This window comes from Dermacentor variabilis, chromosome 8, assembly GCF_050947875.1.
Source record: "Dermacentor variabilis isolate Ectoservices chromosome 8, ASM5094787v1, whole genome shotgun sequence".
Classification (NCBI taxonomy): Eukaryota; Metazoa; Arthropoda; class Arachnida; order Ixodida; family Ixodidae; genus Dermacentor; species Dermacentor variabilis.
This window is the reverse complement of record NC_134575.1, coordinates 167,931,846-167,949,301: the sequence shown is the minus strand read 5'-3', so window position 1 is coordinate 167,949,301 and position 17,456 is coordinate 167,931,846. Positions and strand designations below refer to the sequence as shown.

General features: G+C 44.8%; 1 protein-coding gene across 1 annotated transcript in view; it reads right to left on the bottom strand.

Annotated features, from left to right (window-relative positions):
* Positions 1 to 17,456, bottom strand: part of LOC142591626 (carboxypeptidase M-like) — a 66,012-nt gene that overhangs the window by 12,835 nt on the left and 35,721 nt on the right. Inside the window, exons 4-5 of the mRNA XM_075703924.1 lie at positions 10,157 to 10,294; positions 5,266 to 5,442 (exon numbers count right to left, since the gene is read on the bottom strand). Coding sequence (XP_075560039.1) covers positions 5,266 to 5,442; positions 10,157 to 10,294 — 315 coding nt within the window. The remainder of the gene's footprint in view (positions 1 to 5,265; positions 5,443 to 10,156; positions 10,295 to 17,456) is intronic.

The following is a 17,456-nucleotide window of genomic DNA, read 5'->3' as shown; positions in this document are numbered from 1 at the left end:
GGCCACTCTAACCACGCTGCTTCGTCTTCGCAACAAGAGCCGCCATCTTCTCGCGCGTAACGTTCTGTATGGTTTTGTTCTCTGCAAGTCCGCGCACGCAGCTCATCGGTGGATGCACGGCTTGACGGCGTCGCAATGCGGCCTGCGTCATTTTCTCATGTTCGCATAATCAGTGTGAGACATGTCGCATGTGAAATGTTTGATAGAAGTGCCTCCCGTCCATGTGAAGCGGCTGTATGGGGCTCGGAAGCGTCGACGGGTTTCCGGCGTGCGGATTTCAGGTACGTGCAAATGCGTTTCGCCCTTCTATTGAGCTCCGGAGCAAAGCGTGCAATATTTCATGTGAAAGATGCAGTGCCCGTCATCATGGTCTGAATTGCTAGCGGCAAACGAGAAGTGCGGCACTTAGCGCAAACCGCGGCTGCTAAGTCAGCGTGGAAGTTGTTTTACGTTACCGTAATATGTTGCTGTCAGTCTAACCTGCGGCTTGTGGACAGCTAGCCTATTGACTGTTGCTTGTGGCAGCGATAGGTATGTAAATGGAAGCAGCAATAATTTTCGAGAGCTGACAGTTTTTCGCTCGATGTTTGGTCGTGTTCATAGCGTTATGAAGGCTAGAAAACTGTCTTGATCGTGCTTAGTTCCAACTCCAAGAGGCGTAACGTTGGCGCTGTATGTGTTTGTTTTCCTTGCCGCGAGTACCACTTTAATGCTTTTGCTGCATGAGAGTGGCAGCTGCTACATGCCGCCTGGGCAGAATACAATAAAAGCAATTTTCTCACTTTCATACGTATTCAATGTCACGTAAAAAAATTTCCAGCATTTTATTCGGAGCGTAAATATCCAGTATAGTTTAGTAGGAAACTCAAATTCTATCTTAGCTTAGTAGGCGTGAAACAAGTTAAACTCGCATTCCTTTTTGAATAGTTCGCCCAAACGCCCGCAGATGCGTCATCGGGTATTTGACAGTCTACGTGAGTTGTTTTATGCGCAAATATTGTCCGGTGAAGTATCCTGTTAATTTATGCCGACGCTCGTTCATCTTAATTTTAAGTGATTACTATCCCCGAGTACCGGACGATGCCACACTTGTGAGGTGTAGCAGACGCGGGAAATTCAAAGTGGCGTGGCTGCAAGTTCCTGTTTTTACGTTTCTTGCATTCAAAGCCAACAGAAACAGTATCACTGATTTATTTCCATTTCTGCTGTACTTGATAAATATAGTGTGACAACTGTATTTGCTCTTTAATGTTCTCCGTTTCTTTAGCTTTTTGCAGTAGCAGGTGCTTATTCTTTTTTCAGTATCGGTGCGCCAGTTTTAATTTGTTTTTGTTGAACTTTGCAATTCCTACTCACAGGAATGCATGTCATATGATGTGTTCTTTTTTCAATCAAGAATGTTGAGCTTGCCTTTGTGAAACTCGATTTCTTGCCTCAAACGAGCTTGTACAAACTGACCAAGCTGATAATTCTACCTGCTTATATATGAAATATGTTGCGGTTATGAACCCTCATAATGACTGACACATAGTACAAAAATTTTATGTATTAAAGCAATTTCATGAAATTGTTCGTGTTTCTCGCGTTCGTGTTGTCCACTTCTCTACTCTTGTGTCCTGTCAGCACGCCTCACCTCTTTTTTTTTTGCATATTAAATATTGTCTAAATTTAAGCATGCTTTCTTTACCACAACGCAGGGGGGAAAAGTTCCGGTAACACCATGCATTCAGTAAGATGGCCCAGACATGTATGCAAGCAACCTCCTTCAAGTGGACCAAGAACTACTCTTCAATGTCTCGCAGACTTCCATGCGAAGCCCTCAACATTCTCGTCTCAGTGGAATGGCTGCTCATCTATCAGCGTGTCCATCACCAAGACTGCCAGTTGTAAAGCTTCTGAACACTTTAAAAAAGCTTAATGATGGTTTATTTACTTTTCACGGTTGGCCGTAGAATCTGAACATTCTTAGTGTTTCTGACATTTTTACCTGGCACAAAGCGGTGCAATAACTTTAAATGATTGTAGTGTATTTAAGTGATGCTCACTCTAATGCCTATCTCGTTTTGTTAGTGTTTAAGAAATTTGAATGTCTGATGAGGTAACAGCACTTGAATTTGTCATCGTGGCTCGTTTCAATGAGCTGCTGGGAAATAAGATGCAAAACTTACTACACGTCAGTTGTAGCATTTTTGTTTTCATGACTACAGTATACACGTTTCAAAAGATGGAAAGTGGGGAAAAAAGCCTCGAGAACATAATCATCCTAGGATTGTCATGTCCTTACAGCTCTGCACTGACTAATTCCTCATACATCTTGGGAGCACATTGGTCGCAATGCCTACAGGTATATTTGATAAGAGAATAGCTTGCGCCCAGAATTGCCACACAGTTGATGTCTGATGGCTTTTTTGTCGTCTTCATGTTATTACTATGTATTCAATATTCATTTAGATGTAAAGGAGACTACAGGCACTGAAGTATCAAATTGCACATGCATTTCAGAGGACAAAATGTCCAGCATGCCTGTCACAAAACCTGTTCTAGGGCTACCTTGCCTCTATAGGTAAATGGACACCAGATGCTCTGTGTACAATGTAATCGATGTACTTGTCTGGAGTGCTTGAAAGATGTGCTACGGGCTGTACTGGCACTGTCTGAAGATAATGCATGGTTCTAGAAAGCCTGCAGCTGAGCATCTGCCACCGTACTGAAGGAAGTGTCCTAATTTATTTTGTTGATGTGGTTGAAATTTAGGAGCTGCAATGATTAGTTGTGACTGTGGCAATGCTGCCGAACTAAAGCACAAATTACACACCTCGACTCGCACAATGTACCCTGAAAGTTTCACTAAGTGGTATCTGTTTGCTGCCTGACCTTATGGCACCTTTGCGAGCAGTCGCAGGTGATTGCAGCTGCTGGGGCTTTATCAACTGGCAAGGCGAAAAAACAATGCTGTGCCACCAATCTGGCTGCACACTCCGAGATGCAAGCTATCTTGAACCAGGTGTCTGGTAGACGGTACCTGTGCAGCCAAAACATATTGTTTGAGCCCTATAGGCAACTGCGTTCACAACTGCACACAAGTGTGCTGTCACAGCAGGAAGTTGAGAACAAGCCGCATTTTTACCTGTTTCTCCAAAACATTAGTGCAAGTCATTCTTTCACCAAGGCTGGTAATCATGCATAGGTAATGAGAACAGGGCATTAGTGACACACAAGGGGTCATGTGTCTAAAGTTTAATTAGATCAGTAATCTATGAGATAGAATTATAAAAAGTATACCTTTTGTTCCTCAGTGGTCTCTTGGAGAGACATAACCATTTTCGGCAGTTTTGATTTTTTTGTCTAGATTTGGTGGCATATTGCAACAATAACACTGAGTGCTCCGTCCTGCCCCGTTTTTATGCTGTCTTTGTGACATTTGCAATATTATGCAGTTCAGCTGAGCGAAGTATATGTCTTTACTATTTGTAGTTTTCACGTTCAACTTTTGTGCACTGCTCACTAGTTATTACTAGCCATGTTTTGTTCACATATGTTCTTGGATTGTAGCGCGAAGTGACACGGACACAGACTAGAAGCAGACAGTACGCGGCAGCATAAGAGCATGACAAGGTATGAAGACATCAGTTAAACGTATCAGGAAGTAGGGAAGTCAAGAATGGAAACAACAAAAAGACACTACTTCAAATTAACATACATGTTGTAAAGATCGATACTGAAATTCGCATTCTAACAGAGACAAAGATGCGTGGCTAACGGACTAATCTTTTAATGTGAAATGCCTCGATTATTTCCCATGTGGTTTGGCATTTGTGTCTTGAAATAATTTTTGTGTCTTCAAATGAAGGTTTACAACTGCAATTGAAACAATGTGACGCTAGATGTAAAGCATTAGGGTTGTTAGGTGAATGTTTGTGTTCTTTTAGTCTAATATTAATGCACCTACCGCTCAGTCCAATGTTAGTCTTCCCGCACTTGAGAGGAATCTGATAAACTATACTAGTGTTACAAGGCACAAAAGGGGACACATGTCTAACGCCACAGTCATCTTTTCTTTTTTTGCCACCCTGTTCAAGTTTCCTATTTATCATAGGGCACATGATAGACAACTTGTGGGGGCCAAGGAAACTGCATCGACGTCATATCTATTGGCCAAGTTCTGTAAAGCATGGAATAATCTATGTACATAGGGTACCAAAGCAAACCTTTCTTTTCTGTTTTTCTTGTTTCTTATTAGGGCTCTGCCCATTTTAAAAGCTTTTCGCAGGTTAGTGATAATAAATGCACAGTATAACTAGCCTTCTCGAGCCTATGTATTTGTTGTGAACAACTTTCATGTTGTGTGGACATGACTTAGTAATGGCAGACTTAAGAGTTGAGTAAGTTAGTCATGTCCACACAATATGAAACAAACTTTTTCACAACAGATAGGCCCGAGAAGGCTAGTTATTCTGTGCATTTATTATCACTAACCTGCGAAATGCTCTTAAAATGGGTAAAAAGGGGAACAAGGTAGTATCCTAGCTAAGGCTAGGCAGCGTTCACAACAGCTAGTCTGTCCATTAACTACATGGATGTAGTGAACGCTAAAATACTTGCAGGGATAACACCCTTTTGGAAGGGTGTTGTCCATGCTACACCCATATAGAAAGGGTGGTACCTGTGTTACACCCATATAGGAAGGGCGTTGTTTGTTTTACACCCACAGGCAAGCTGACGTCATATTAACACCTTTTCCTTTGTGGGGTCTTAATTTGCTCCCCTCTGCTTGGGGTTTAGCAATACACCCAAAAGGGTGTCACCCTAGGACGAGTCATTTACACCCTTAACGGTGTTAAATTTTTTTAGAGTAGTGGAATCGATTAACGTGAGCATGTGGCGCAGGGCAGGAAGTCCCTTATTCTCAATTCCATCGCTTTTCACATAGCCCATTTGGCCTCATACGTGCTTCTGGATGTGTCTTTATCAGTGGTTTTCAGAAGAATTTTGAATATCTTGGGAACCCGTATGAAAGATCATGATATTACTCTTCAGCCAATGGCAATATTTTAGCCCCGAACAGTCAACTTTTATTATTGAATTTGTCTCCAGCTTATAATATCACAGCAAAAGCAGTTAATCTGCGAATGCTCTCCATCTAGTTCAGTTAGATTTCAAGAGTAAAATTGCGGAAAGCGCTGGCTCTACCTCGCGTGGTATCAGCGGGTGCTACCATTCCATGATTATTGAAGACCTCCTTGGCCGACCTCTACAGGTGCTTACCCCTGTCGGCCATTCGCAGAAGCTTGAGCAGGGGCCCACGGGTCTGCTCGAAGTGGCCCTTGAGGAAGCGTGGCTCGTCGTACTTGCAGCAGCCGATGAAGACGCTGAGCGGCAGCGAACCCTCGTAGGCATACGCGTAATCGGCCAGGCTGCCGCTGATGCGCGAGAACGAGGCACCTTTCCAGGGGTCAAAACAGAGCAAGCAGTCGCGTCATCACAAACAGTCATTCGGGATAAGCGCTCGCTTGAGTGCTACGTTGGCGTAACACAAGCTTAACAATGTGAAACACTCCGAAAGTCGACCCGAGAGGAAGTGGAACAACCGAGCGGCCCCGAGTTGCTGGTCACAGTAACACGAAGCGCGAGATGATAAATCAAGAGAAAGCCCACGGGCAAGTTAATTCCTGCGTTAGATTCAAATGCTGAATTAATGAGGTAGAGTAGAATGAATGCGAACGATATTGTTACTTCGCCGCAGCTCGGCAGCGACTATCTTCGGATTACGCATTCGGTGCTTTAGCTGCTAAGCGACCGCCGCGCTATACACCTGACCACTTCATCTGGCAGTTGTGTGTGAGATTGTCGGCGGAAGTGTGAGCCGGAGTCGCTCACGTCTAGCCGGCGGACAGGTAACGTTTTCTTTAATCACACGTGTCGCGTAGCACGCGGTCACAGAAGCATGCAACTGGCCAATAAACCCTCGTTAATTACCTCATGGCATTAAGGCTCCGAAGTCTGCGGCGCTCGCTTTAGTGGGAGCTTCCAATGTGACATACAAATTATGCACAACTTCCCCTATGCTTTCTCTAGTTTCATTATCTGCCGCTTTGTATGAATATGACTGACGAAAACCAACCCCCTCGGCTACGCTTTACTTTTGTGCTTTGCCTAGGTGGAAAGAGAATCTACCATATAAAATTGTGTGCAATTTCAACATCATCATCATCCTCATTATCATAATCATCATCAGGCTGCCTACACCCACTGCCGGGAAAAGGGCTCTCCCGTGCTTCTCCAGCTGCCCCGGTCATGTGCTAATTGTGGCCATGTTCTTTCTGTAAACTTCATCTCATCCGCCCAGCTAACTTTCTGCCACCCCCTGCTACGCTTCCTTTCCCTTGGAATCCAGTCCGTAGCCCTTAATGACCATGTCTTATCTTCCTTACTGACTTGATTTTGACTAGGATGTCATTAACTCGCGTTTGTTCCCTCACCCAATCTGCTCTCTTCTTATCCCTTAACGTTATACCCATCATTCTTCTTTCCATCGCTCGTTGCGTCATCCTCAATTTAAGTAGAACCCTTTTCGTAAGCCTCCAGGTTTCTGCCCCGTACGTGAGTACTGGTAAGACACAGCTGTTATACACTTTTCTCCTGAGGGATAATGGCAACCTGTTGTTCATGATCTGAGAATGCCTGCCAAACGCACCCCACCCATCCTTATTCTGATTGTTTCGGTCTCGTGATCCAGATCCGCGGTCACTACCTGCCCTAAGTAGATGTATTCCCTTACCATTTCCAGTGCCTCGCTACCAATAGTAAACTGCTGTTCTCTTCCGAGACTGTTAAGCATTACTTTAGTTTTCTGCAGATTAATTCTTAGAACCACCTTTCTGGTTTGCCTGTTCTGGTCAGTGAGCATGCATTGCAATTGGTTCCCCTGAGTTACTAAGCAAGGCAATATCATCAGCGAATCGCAAGTTACTAAGGTATTCTCCATTAACTCTTATCTCCAGTTCTTCCCAATCCAGGTCTCTGAATACCTCCTGTAACAACCCTGTGAATAGCATTGAAGAGATCGTATCTCCCTGCTTTACGACCTTCCTTATTGGAATTTTGTTGCTTTCTTTATGGATGACTACGGTGGCTGTGGAGCCACTATAGATATCTTTCGCAATTTTTACATACGGCTCGTCCACGCCCTGATTCCGTAATGCCTGCATGACTGCTGAGGTTGCGACTGAATAAAACGCTTTCTCGTAATCAATGAAAGCTGTATAAAACTAACGAGACGCGAAGAAACCAGACAAAGAGCTACTCATTGTTCCAACTTCTTATTCTCTTGCAGTGCCCGCCTGCCCCCTTTATTCGACTTTTTCTACATACTCCCGCCCCCCAGTAGCGTTGTCCAATTCAAGCTTGTACAATTTCTGCACCGGCCTTCTTATAAGCTTGCTACCTTGAGCTTTCACACGGCAGGCTCAGATTATTCCATCATGACCAGGGAAGACGGCCACGACTCGTCCCTCCTCCCGTTGAGTTCCCGTAGCTCGAGGAGGCATTCTTTCTTCCATCGGATCCACAGGTGGTCCACGAGCTTCTGGCGGTATCGCAACTTCTTGCTAAGGTCACGTCGCGTAGCCTGTACAGTGCGAACTTCGTCGTCACTGTTGGTTCGTTCTGGAGAGGCACGAAATGAGCTCCCGACCAGAAAATTAGCAGGACATAGTGGAGAGGGCTCTCTAGAGTCAGTATACGTATAGGTTAGGGGTCTTGAATTGATAACCGCCTCTACCTCCAACAGTACAGTCTCAAATTGTTCGCCGTTGAGCTTGCTCTTTCCCAGCACTTTGCATAAAGATGACTTGATTGATCGGATAAGCTCTCCCACCAGCCGCCCCACCAAGGCACACCTGGCATAATAAATTTCCATTCTATGCGCTGCGTCAAGAGCAAAGATGCAAACGGAGAGCTCTTCGTGGTGTTCCAAATGTTCCATAGGTCTCGCGATGCTCTCTTAAATGCGAGACCATTATCAGAGTACAGTGTTGCGGGCACTTCTCTACGAGCCAAAAACCTATGGAACGCTAGTAAGAGGGAGCTTCTAGAGATTCCACTCGTCAATTCAAAGTGTACAGCTCTCGTGGTCTCACATGCGAACAACAGAATATAAGCTTTGTACGCAACTTCATGAGTCTCATGTCGCTTTACATATAGTTGGCCTGCAAAGACTAATGCCATGACTTCAAACGGCCGTGATGTGAGAAGTCTGTCTTCAATCATTGGCGTAAATTGCACCCTTACCGGTTTGCCCTTGTATTTTTTGCAGAGAAAGCAAGCATTGATGATCCATTTAACTTCTTGTCGAGCACCTATAACCCAGTAACGCTGTCGAATCTGCATCATAGTGTTTGCCGCACCGCCACGTAAAACTCTACAGTGAGCCTCAATAACCACTAAGGCCGTGAAGGGATGCCTTTGCGGTAGAATAACCGGGTGCTTTTCGTCATGCGTAGCGTTCGTTCTTTCAAGTCGGCCACCAAGTCGAAGCTGCCCGCTGTGATCAAGGTAAGGGTGGAGATCGCGCAGTACGGAGTGTTTCTGGACATTGTCTCTAAGCCGAAGGTCTTCAATGTCATTCGTGAATGCTTCGAACCGGACACGACAGATCCAGAACATTTCACCCTTGTTTAGCTCCTCTGTCGAAATGTTCCACCGAGCGACGTTTCAATACGACGACACCAATCCACAAATCGAAATACCCAGGCGGTGACGCGTAGGAGCTTCTGTAGGTAGTCAAACTTCATTAAGTCAATCATGGTGTCCACTATTCTCGGCGCTTGAAGAATTACATGTTGCGTGTCACACTCTGACTCTTCGTAGGTCGGTGTGCTCATGTCCGAGTCTGAAGGCAAGGTTGATCTTGGCTGGGATAACCATCCAGGTCCCCTCCACCAGCTGCGACATTTACGTAGAATCTTTAAACATACGCCCCTAGTCAATAAATCTGACGGGTTGCCTTCTCCTGGGCAGTAACGCCATAGCAGTGAGTCGGTTAATGCTGCGATTTTAGTCACTCTGTGCTTTACAAACTGACGCAACTTGTTACGGTTACACCGCGTCCAGCTCAGTGTGATCATTGAGTCTGTCCAAATGACGCAGGGAAAATACGTTGAAACCCACGATTAGCGGATGTATTTTAATAATCTGGCTCCTACTACCACAGCCATAAGCTCGAGCTTCGGCAGTGTTAAAATCTTGGTAGGTGCTACTCTAGACTTCGCTACTATCTGTGATGTAGCTGTATTTACGCCGTCATCAACTGTTCTCAAATAGGCACATGCTCCATAAGCCTTCAGGCTGGCGTCGACGAATATATGCAGCTCTGCCTTCTCGACCGCTCCATATAGCCCATCTCTCACGCAGCGCGGAATCTTGAAGCCAAGCTGGATTACGTCTGCGCACCATGCTGTCCATGTCGTCTTGATCTCCTCTGGTAACTGGTCAACCCAAGAGTGGCCTAAAATTCACAAACGTTGAAACGAAAGCTTTGCAGTGACGATGAAAGGTGAGAGAATACCAAGAGGGTCGAAAATTCGGGGAGCAGCCTTGAGAAGTGCACGTTTTGTTTCCGACTGGACCGCGAATTACCGCGAATCCAGGCGAATATATCCATCCCCGCACGAGACACTGACAAGAATACAGGCCATTAACCTCAGGAGAGTACAGACGAGATTTGTACTTAGTCCAAGAAGGCTAGCTGCAATGACCGGTGGTGAATATCCACCAAACTGCAAACATTGTAGCTGCCCCCTGGCGGACCAAGATCACATCTTGTGGGGATGCCAAAAGAACCCTCCCCCGAGAGAGCTCTTTAGGCGAGCTCCTTCACATGACGAGTGGGAGAAAAAGACGAAAACTTCCAACCCGCGAGACCAGATACGGTTGGCGGTATGGGCTGATAGCGTCGCGGCAAAGCAGACGCCCACGCTAGCCCACACCGCTGGGAAAGGAAAATCCACTCACTTGACAATAAAAGTTTTCTCGCTCTCTCTCTCTTCCGGCTGAGCTGAGGCTAAGTATTGGGCTATAGATTTGGAAGAAAATTTGGTGTAATCAGTTTCGGCATCCCATTGCATTCCCAAAACTACAGTTGAGTCCCTTGATGCACCTTCCACTTGCTCCTCCTGGCTGTCGAAAATATTCTGTAGTTGCTGGTTCTTGGTCTTCCATTTTGTGAGACTCATGCCTGCATCTCGCATAGTTGCCTTCGATCGCTCATAGATGCTCCGACCATCTTCGAATGTCTCTGCACCCACCAGTAAATTGTCTACATAAAAGGACTTCTTCAAAATAGAAGCAAGCGCTTTGTCTTCACAAACGTTGTCCAAGTGGTGATGAATAGTCGCCATGAGCAAGGAAGGGCTTTATGTTTATCCAAATGGTACCCGGGTCATGCGCCATTCGACAACGTTACTGTTTTGGGTGACGGGAATGACATCAAACCAGAGGAACCGGAATGCATCTTGGTCAGTCTCCTGTATCTCAATTTGTAAGAATGCCTCCTCGATATCCCAGTTGATGGCGACCGGAAACCACCGACAGCGAAGCAGTACTTGTAGCAACTCTGGGTTGAGGTTCACTCATTTATCCAGGCAGTCGTTGAGCGATGGAAAGCCTTTAGCCTGTGACGATGCGTCGAACACGACCCGTCGCTTGGTGTTCAGCGATTCCTCTCGTATAACTTCCCTACGTGGCATATAATAGGTGGCCCGATCAATAGGAGCACTCTTAGGTACCATTTCTGTGAGTCCTAGCTCCAGGTATTGTCGGATGACTGCGTTGTATTGCTCCAATAATCCTTGAGTCATTGATAGCCTCTTTGCCAGTTTTTGTAGACGTGAGAGCGCGTTATCACGGTTGCTTCCAAGTAGCTGTTTCTGATTTTTTTTTCGAAGGCAGCGCCACGATGTATCTGCCATTTTTCTTGCGAATTGTTCATCGGAACCATGCAATGGACTCAGGAGAGGGAGGTTCGCCAGAATCTGTGATGTCAATTTCTTCGAGCTGCCAGAACGACTGTAGAATCTGCGAGGTTGTGTCATCGTCATTAATCGTTTCCACTCGCAGAACGCAGACAATAACGTAAGCGTCGCAGTCAAGAAAGGCTTTTTGCCGACTCGGCCCTTGCAGTGTCCATCCGAATGCCGTGTTGATTGCGACCAGTCCTGGAATTTCTATGTTACTTGCATTTTTCCCGCCATGATTTTCCAAAGATGGCCAGCTCCAATCAACAAGTTGAGGCCGTTCTCAGTATCTGCTTCAAGAAAATTCTTGTCATCAGCAAGAAATTTTCCCTCACATCGCAGCTTCCGAATGCAGTTGTTATGAGCTGTCGGTGCAGCAATGTCGTGACAGATAACTGGAACTATAATTGCTTGAACAATGTGGATGTCGGACCAGCGCTGACTACGTAATAGTACTTAAACAAACTTTTGTATTTCAGCAGAACATGGGGCGCGTTGCCAAACGTGTTGAATGAAATTCTGGTTTCTCGCAGTACCTGCAGTTGTAGTTTTACAGCCAGATCTTCTGCGATAAATCATATCTGACTACCTCCATCCATAATCCCTCTGAAGTATCTGGACCTGTTACCTTTAATGACAAATGTGCGAAAAGTCTGCAGGTGCACTTCTCTGTCCGTCGTTGCGCAAGTGTTTGTGGAATCTGTCGCAAAGCATTCCTGATTGCGACGAGACTATCCCTTCTGTGCTACCTGAAGCCACCGCTGGTCTCGAAGTGTCCGCTGTAGTATCTTTCTTTCTGTACTTTGGGTCACACATACTCGAGGCGTGTCTTCCGTGACAAGCTGAGCACGTGAGTTTGACATGGCAAGACCGTGCCTGGTGACCTCGTGATGTACATCTATAACAGCGGTTATCCTAAGCTAGCTTGTCTTTCTTTTAAAAAAAGAGATAGGTTGGCGTTGCAGGCGCGTGTACCGTGCGTCTTAGATCGACAGAGGAAACACTCGCTCCCGCTGTATGATGCACTGTGCCGTATGGAAACGGTGCCGCTCCCTCGAGTTCTCTCAGCAAGGTCATCGACACATCGTTGTGACGATGTGTCGATGTGACGATGACGATGTGACACTGCTGTCGGCTTTGTAACTCAACATGTGTGAACATGAGGACCTCTTTTAACTCCGCTTCCGATGTTGCAGCTGCCAGTGCTGGCAGCGAGAGATTCGTATCAAGCCCATGTTGACGTAAAGTCTGACCCCGCTTTCCTCCCGTATATGCAAGAAAGATCTCGCATGGCAACGCCTCCTGTAGAATATCTATCAGCATTGCAGAGAAACTGAGAGAATTGGTACTTTTAGTGCAGTCAGACAGCGGATATTTAGTTGCGCGGCATCATACAGCTGCCTGAGGCCGCATACGTCGCTTCCGGACTTTGCAAGAGGTAGATGGCGAAGCGCTGTCTGGTTGTACTGCACTATCCTTTGACGATTGCCAAAACGATCTTTGAGAAGTTCTACGGCATCTGAGTAGCAAGCTTCAGAAGTCGGTAAACCGGCAATGGCCGCAGACGCTTCCCCAGCAGGTTTTTGCCGTAAATAGAAAAACTTCGTCGTTGCCGATATATCGTTGTTGAGATGAACAGTCTGCTCGAACTACGCCTAGAAAGGTGCCCATTTGTGAATGTCGCCTTTAAATGTCGGCTTATCAAGATTCGGTAGCCTTGGGCCAATTCTGGGCATAGCGTCAGAAACTGTCGGGTTGCATTCTAAGGAGCAGACTCCGCTGCACTGTCCACGCTTCTTAAAGCGTCGATCTTGCACCGAATCTCGGCAAGCGTGCTGATAGCTTGATCGTTATATTGTGCAGCAGTTACGTATACTGCTTCGAGCTCATCGTCGGCAATGGGCTCTTCGAGTGCATCGTTAAGTTTCGAGAGCCCGTGGTTGCTAGCAGATAGACGGTCAAAAATACCTGAAAGCTTGGGCTTGTCCACGGTAGGATCTCTAAGTAGCAGCTGTGCTTCCCGCAGAATCTTCGTATTCTGTGCTCGTCGAGCCGACCGCTTGGTCTTTGAGGCGATCCATCCGGTTAGCTCTTGACAGATGTCTGGTCTCTACGCCGATCATGAAAGATGCGTTATTCAGTCATTCCTCGTCCCTCACAGCGTGAAGCGGTGGAGTACAAGGCCCTTGGATAGGTGCGATGAAGGTAACGAGTCCGCACGGAGGTTTTCGGCACCAAAATGTATAAACCTAACGAGACACGAAGAAACGAGACAAAGAGCTACTCATTGTTCCAACTACTTCTTCTTTTCTTGCAGTGCCCGCTTGCCCCGTCTATTCGTCTTTTTCTACAAAAGCTATATGTAAGCGTTGGTTATATTTCGCACATTTCTCTATCACCTCATTGATAGTGTGAATATGGTCTATTGTTGAGTAGCCTTTACGAAATGCTGAGTGGTCCTTCGGCTGACCGAAGTCTAAGGTGTTCCTGATTCTTTTTGCCATTACCTTAGTAAATACCTTGTAGGCAACGGACAATAAGCTGATCAGTCTATAATTTTTCAAGTTTTTGGCGTCCCCTTACTTATGGTTTAAGATTATGTTGGCGTTCTTCCAAGATTCCGGTACGCTCGAGGTCATGAGGCATTGCGTATACAGGGTGGCCAGTTTTTCTAGAATAATCTGCCCACCATCCTTCCCCAAATCTGCTATTACCTGATCCTCGCCAGCTGCCTTTCCTCTTTGCATAGCTCCGAAGGCATTCTTTACTTCTTCTGGGGTTACTTGAGGGATGTCGAATTCCTCTAAACTATTCTCTCTTCCGTTATCTTCGTGGGTGCCACTGGTACTGTATAAATCTCTCTAGAACTCCTTAGCCACTTGAACTATTTTATCCATATTTGCAATGCTATTACCGGTTTTGTCTCTTAACGCATACACCTGATCCTTGCCTATTCCTAGTTTCTTCTTCTGTGCTTTAATCTCAATTATAACCATATTATACTTCCTTGTGTCAGCTATCTTGCGCTGGTTCAATTAACTTGGAAAGTTCTGCCAGCTCTATTTTAGCTGTCGGCTTAGAGGCTTCCATACATTGGTGTTTCTTAAACAGATATTTCGTCTCCTGCGATAGCTGACCGGTTACCTGTCTAACGAAGTTACCACCCGCTTCTATTGCACACTCCTTAGTGATGCCCATGAGATTGTCGTTCATTGCTTCAACACTAAGGTCCTCTTCCTGAGTGAAAGCCAAATAGCTGTCCTATAGCTTGATCCGGAATTCCTCTATTTTCCCTCTTACCGCTAACTAATTGATCGGCTTCTTATGTACCAGTTTCTTCTGTCCCCTCATCAGGTCTAGTCTAACTTGAGATCTTAGGGTCACTGCAGCGCACCTGACCGTGCACGTCCACATCTTGTATGATGCCAGGGTTGGCGGAGAGTATGAAGTCTATTTCATTTCTAGTCTCGCCATTCGGGCTCCTCCATGCCCACTTTCGGTTGTCCCCATTGCGGAAGAAGGTATTCATTATCCCCAAATTATTCGGTTCTATAAACTATACTAATAACTCTCCCCTGCTATTCCTAGAACCTATGCCATATTCCCCCACTGACTTATCTCCAGCCTGCTTCTTGCCTACCGTGGCATTGAAGTCGCCCATCAGTATAGTGTATTTTATTTTTACTTTACCCATTGCCGATTCCACGTCTTCATAGAAGCTTTCGACTTGCTGGTCATCACGGCTGGATGTAGGCGCGTAGACCAGCACGACCTTCAATTTGTACCTCATTTCAACAACCCCTATGTTAATGTTGGCAGTGGCAGTTACTCCAAAAATAATAATAATAATAATAATAATAATAATAATAATAATAATAATAATAATAATAATAATAATAATAATAATACATATTATTATTATTATTATTATTATTATTATTATTATTATTATTATTATTATTATTATTATTATTATTATTATTATTATTATTATTATTATTATTATTATTATTGTTATTATTTACTTTGGTCAATATAAATATTCGCAGTCTACGTAAATACTGGGATGAGTTTAAACATAGTGCAGAAGATGCAACAAATTTTGTAGATGTATTTGTGCTAACCGGAATAAATATTCCCGAATCAAGCACACAGTCATTTGCCATGAAAAGTTACAGTGCAGAATTTATCACTCGTTCACACCGTCGAGGGGGTGGCATTGCAGTTATTGTGAATGAAAAGTACACAGTATCATGCATTGATGTAGATCTTGCTCATGCGGAATGGCTGTGTTTAAATGTAAGCTTCTTTCAGACCACTCTTACTTTGTTAGCGATCTGCCGGCCTCCTGCAAACAGCGTTAGTCGCCTTATAATAGAATTAGAGACTGTTTTGAAGCGTTTCAGTTATGAGGAGGTGTTTTGCCTCACCGGTGATTTAAATATTGACGTATTACGCGCAGGCAAAGCTCAAGTGTCAGACTATTTATCTGTCCTTTCTGCTTTTGTCCTCGAAAGCATGGTCACCACCTTCACACGTGAAGAAATTGTGAATGGCCGAATAACGCATTCTTGCTTAGACCACATCGCCCTACGGGCGCCTAATCATGATCTGCATTCATGCGTGAAAACGCAACGCTTAGCAGACCACTATTTCACTGTCTGTCATTTTAGCTTGAGGCGCCTTTTTAACACACCTCAACGTTGGAAAGTAAATAACTCAGATAGGCGGACGCGCGTTGCCTTTGTTGATCAACGCAAATTGGACGAGATGATTGGCAGGTTCGACTGGTCTTCACTGATTGTTTCCGGAGTGCCAGTGTTTATTTATGAACAATTTTGTTCGAAAATACGCAGCTTTCAAGAAGCCTGCACTCGAATTGTTCTAACTAAACAGAGAAGAAATCATAACTGGCTTACCGGGGATATAATGAATGCAATCGCCTACCGAGACTTGCTGTGGAAACGGCTTAAACGAACTCCAAGCAATGCTGAGCTTCGCGCTAGCTACAGAATCGCAAGGAATAAAGTCGTCGCCCTTATACGATGCGCAAAACAACGCTACTTTCAACGTCAGTTTCAATTATCTGTTCGGAACCCGGCGAAGATTTGGTCACTGATAAACCACCTACGCGGGAAAGACACTACCAATTCAAAGCTAGCTGACGCTTTCCCATGTGATCTTGCGCAGACAGCCACAATCTTCAATCAACATTTCGCGCGCGTTTCGGGAGCAATTTCAACGGTGCCAGCTGGCCGCTCTGGGAAAGAAAAAATCATATCGGCTTCCGCGTTCTTACCGACGATAACATTCGACACACTCGCAAGAATAGTTGCTGGGTTTAGGCGACATAAGCCAGCTGGCATAGACGGTATATCGGTAGCTTTGCTCCAACGAAACTTCAACGCACTATCGCGTATTCTTCTTGTAATACTTAAAGGATTCCTAGAGACAGCTACAATGCCGGCGGAATTAAAAACGGCTATTGAATCTCCATTATTTAAAGGAGGAAAGAAAGGTATTGTGGACAGTTACCGACCCATTGCGATCTTGCCTATCATGTCACAAATAATAGAAAAATTTCTCTTAGAAACTATGACGTCATTTCTAGATAAGTTTTCAGTTATATCGAGTCGTCAGTTCGGCTTTGTCGCGGGACGGGGCACTATTGCTCTGCTCGAGGAATTCTCCGATGAATTAAACACAGCTTTAGGACATAACATGTTTGCATGCGCATTATTTCTCGATACTTCTAAAGCATTCGATACTGTGAACCACGAACTCCTGCTTGAAAACTATACCTGCTCGGTTTCAGGGGGCCATTTTACCAGTTCCTAAAAAAACTATTTGACCGGCTGCTCGCAGGTGATATCCTTAGACAACGAGTTATTCATCAATAACAAGCTACCTTTGGAAGCTGGAGTGCCTCAGGGCTCTATATTGTCTCCTCTTTCTTTAACATATTTATATATTATTTTCTTCAGCTGTATCGAAGTGTATGATATTTCAGTATGCAGATGTCACTGTCCTTTTAACTAAACATATCTGTTACTCAAAAGCAATTGCGTAACCTCAAGAGAGTGTGTACGATGCAGCGACCTGGTTTGCTAACAACTGTTTGTCAAAAAACAAAGAAAAAACAAAAATGTTACGTTTTAGAAATCCACTTAAACTAACGGTTACAAATATACCCTTGTTTCTACACTGTCGTACTTGCCAATCGTGTCAGTGTGCCCCTGTAGAATATATAAACTCCATTAAATACCTTGGTGTTTTCTTTGACAGTGACCTCTAATGGATTTATCACATGACATATCTTTGCGGCACGCTCAGAAGTGTTTCCTCGCTGCTTTTTAACAATAAATCCATCGTTCCGATGCCTGTAAAAATCACTATCATGCACGCCTTAGCATACAGTGTGTTACGTTATGGCATTACATTGTT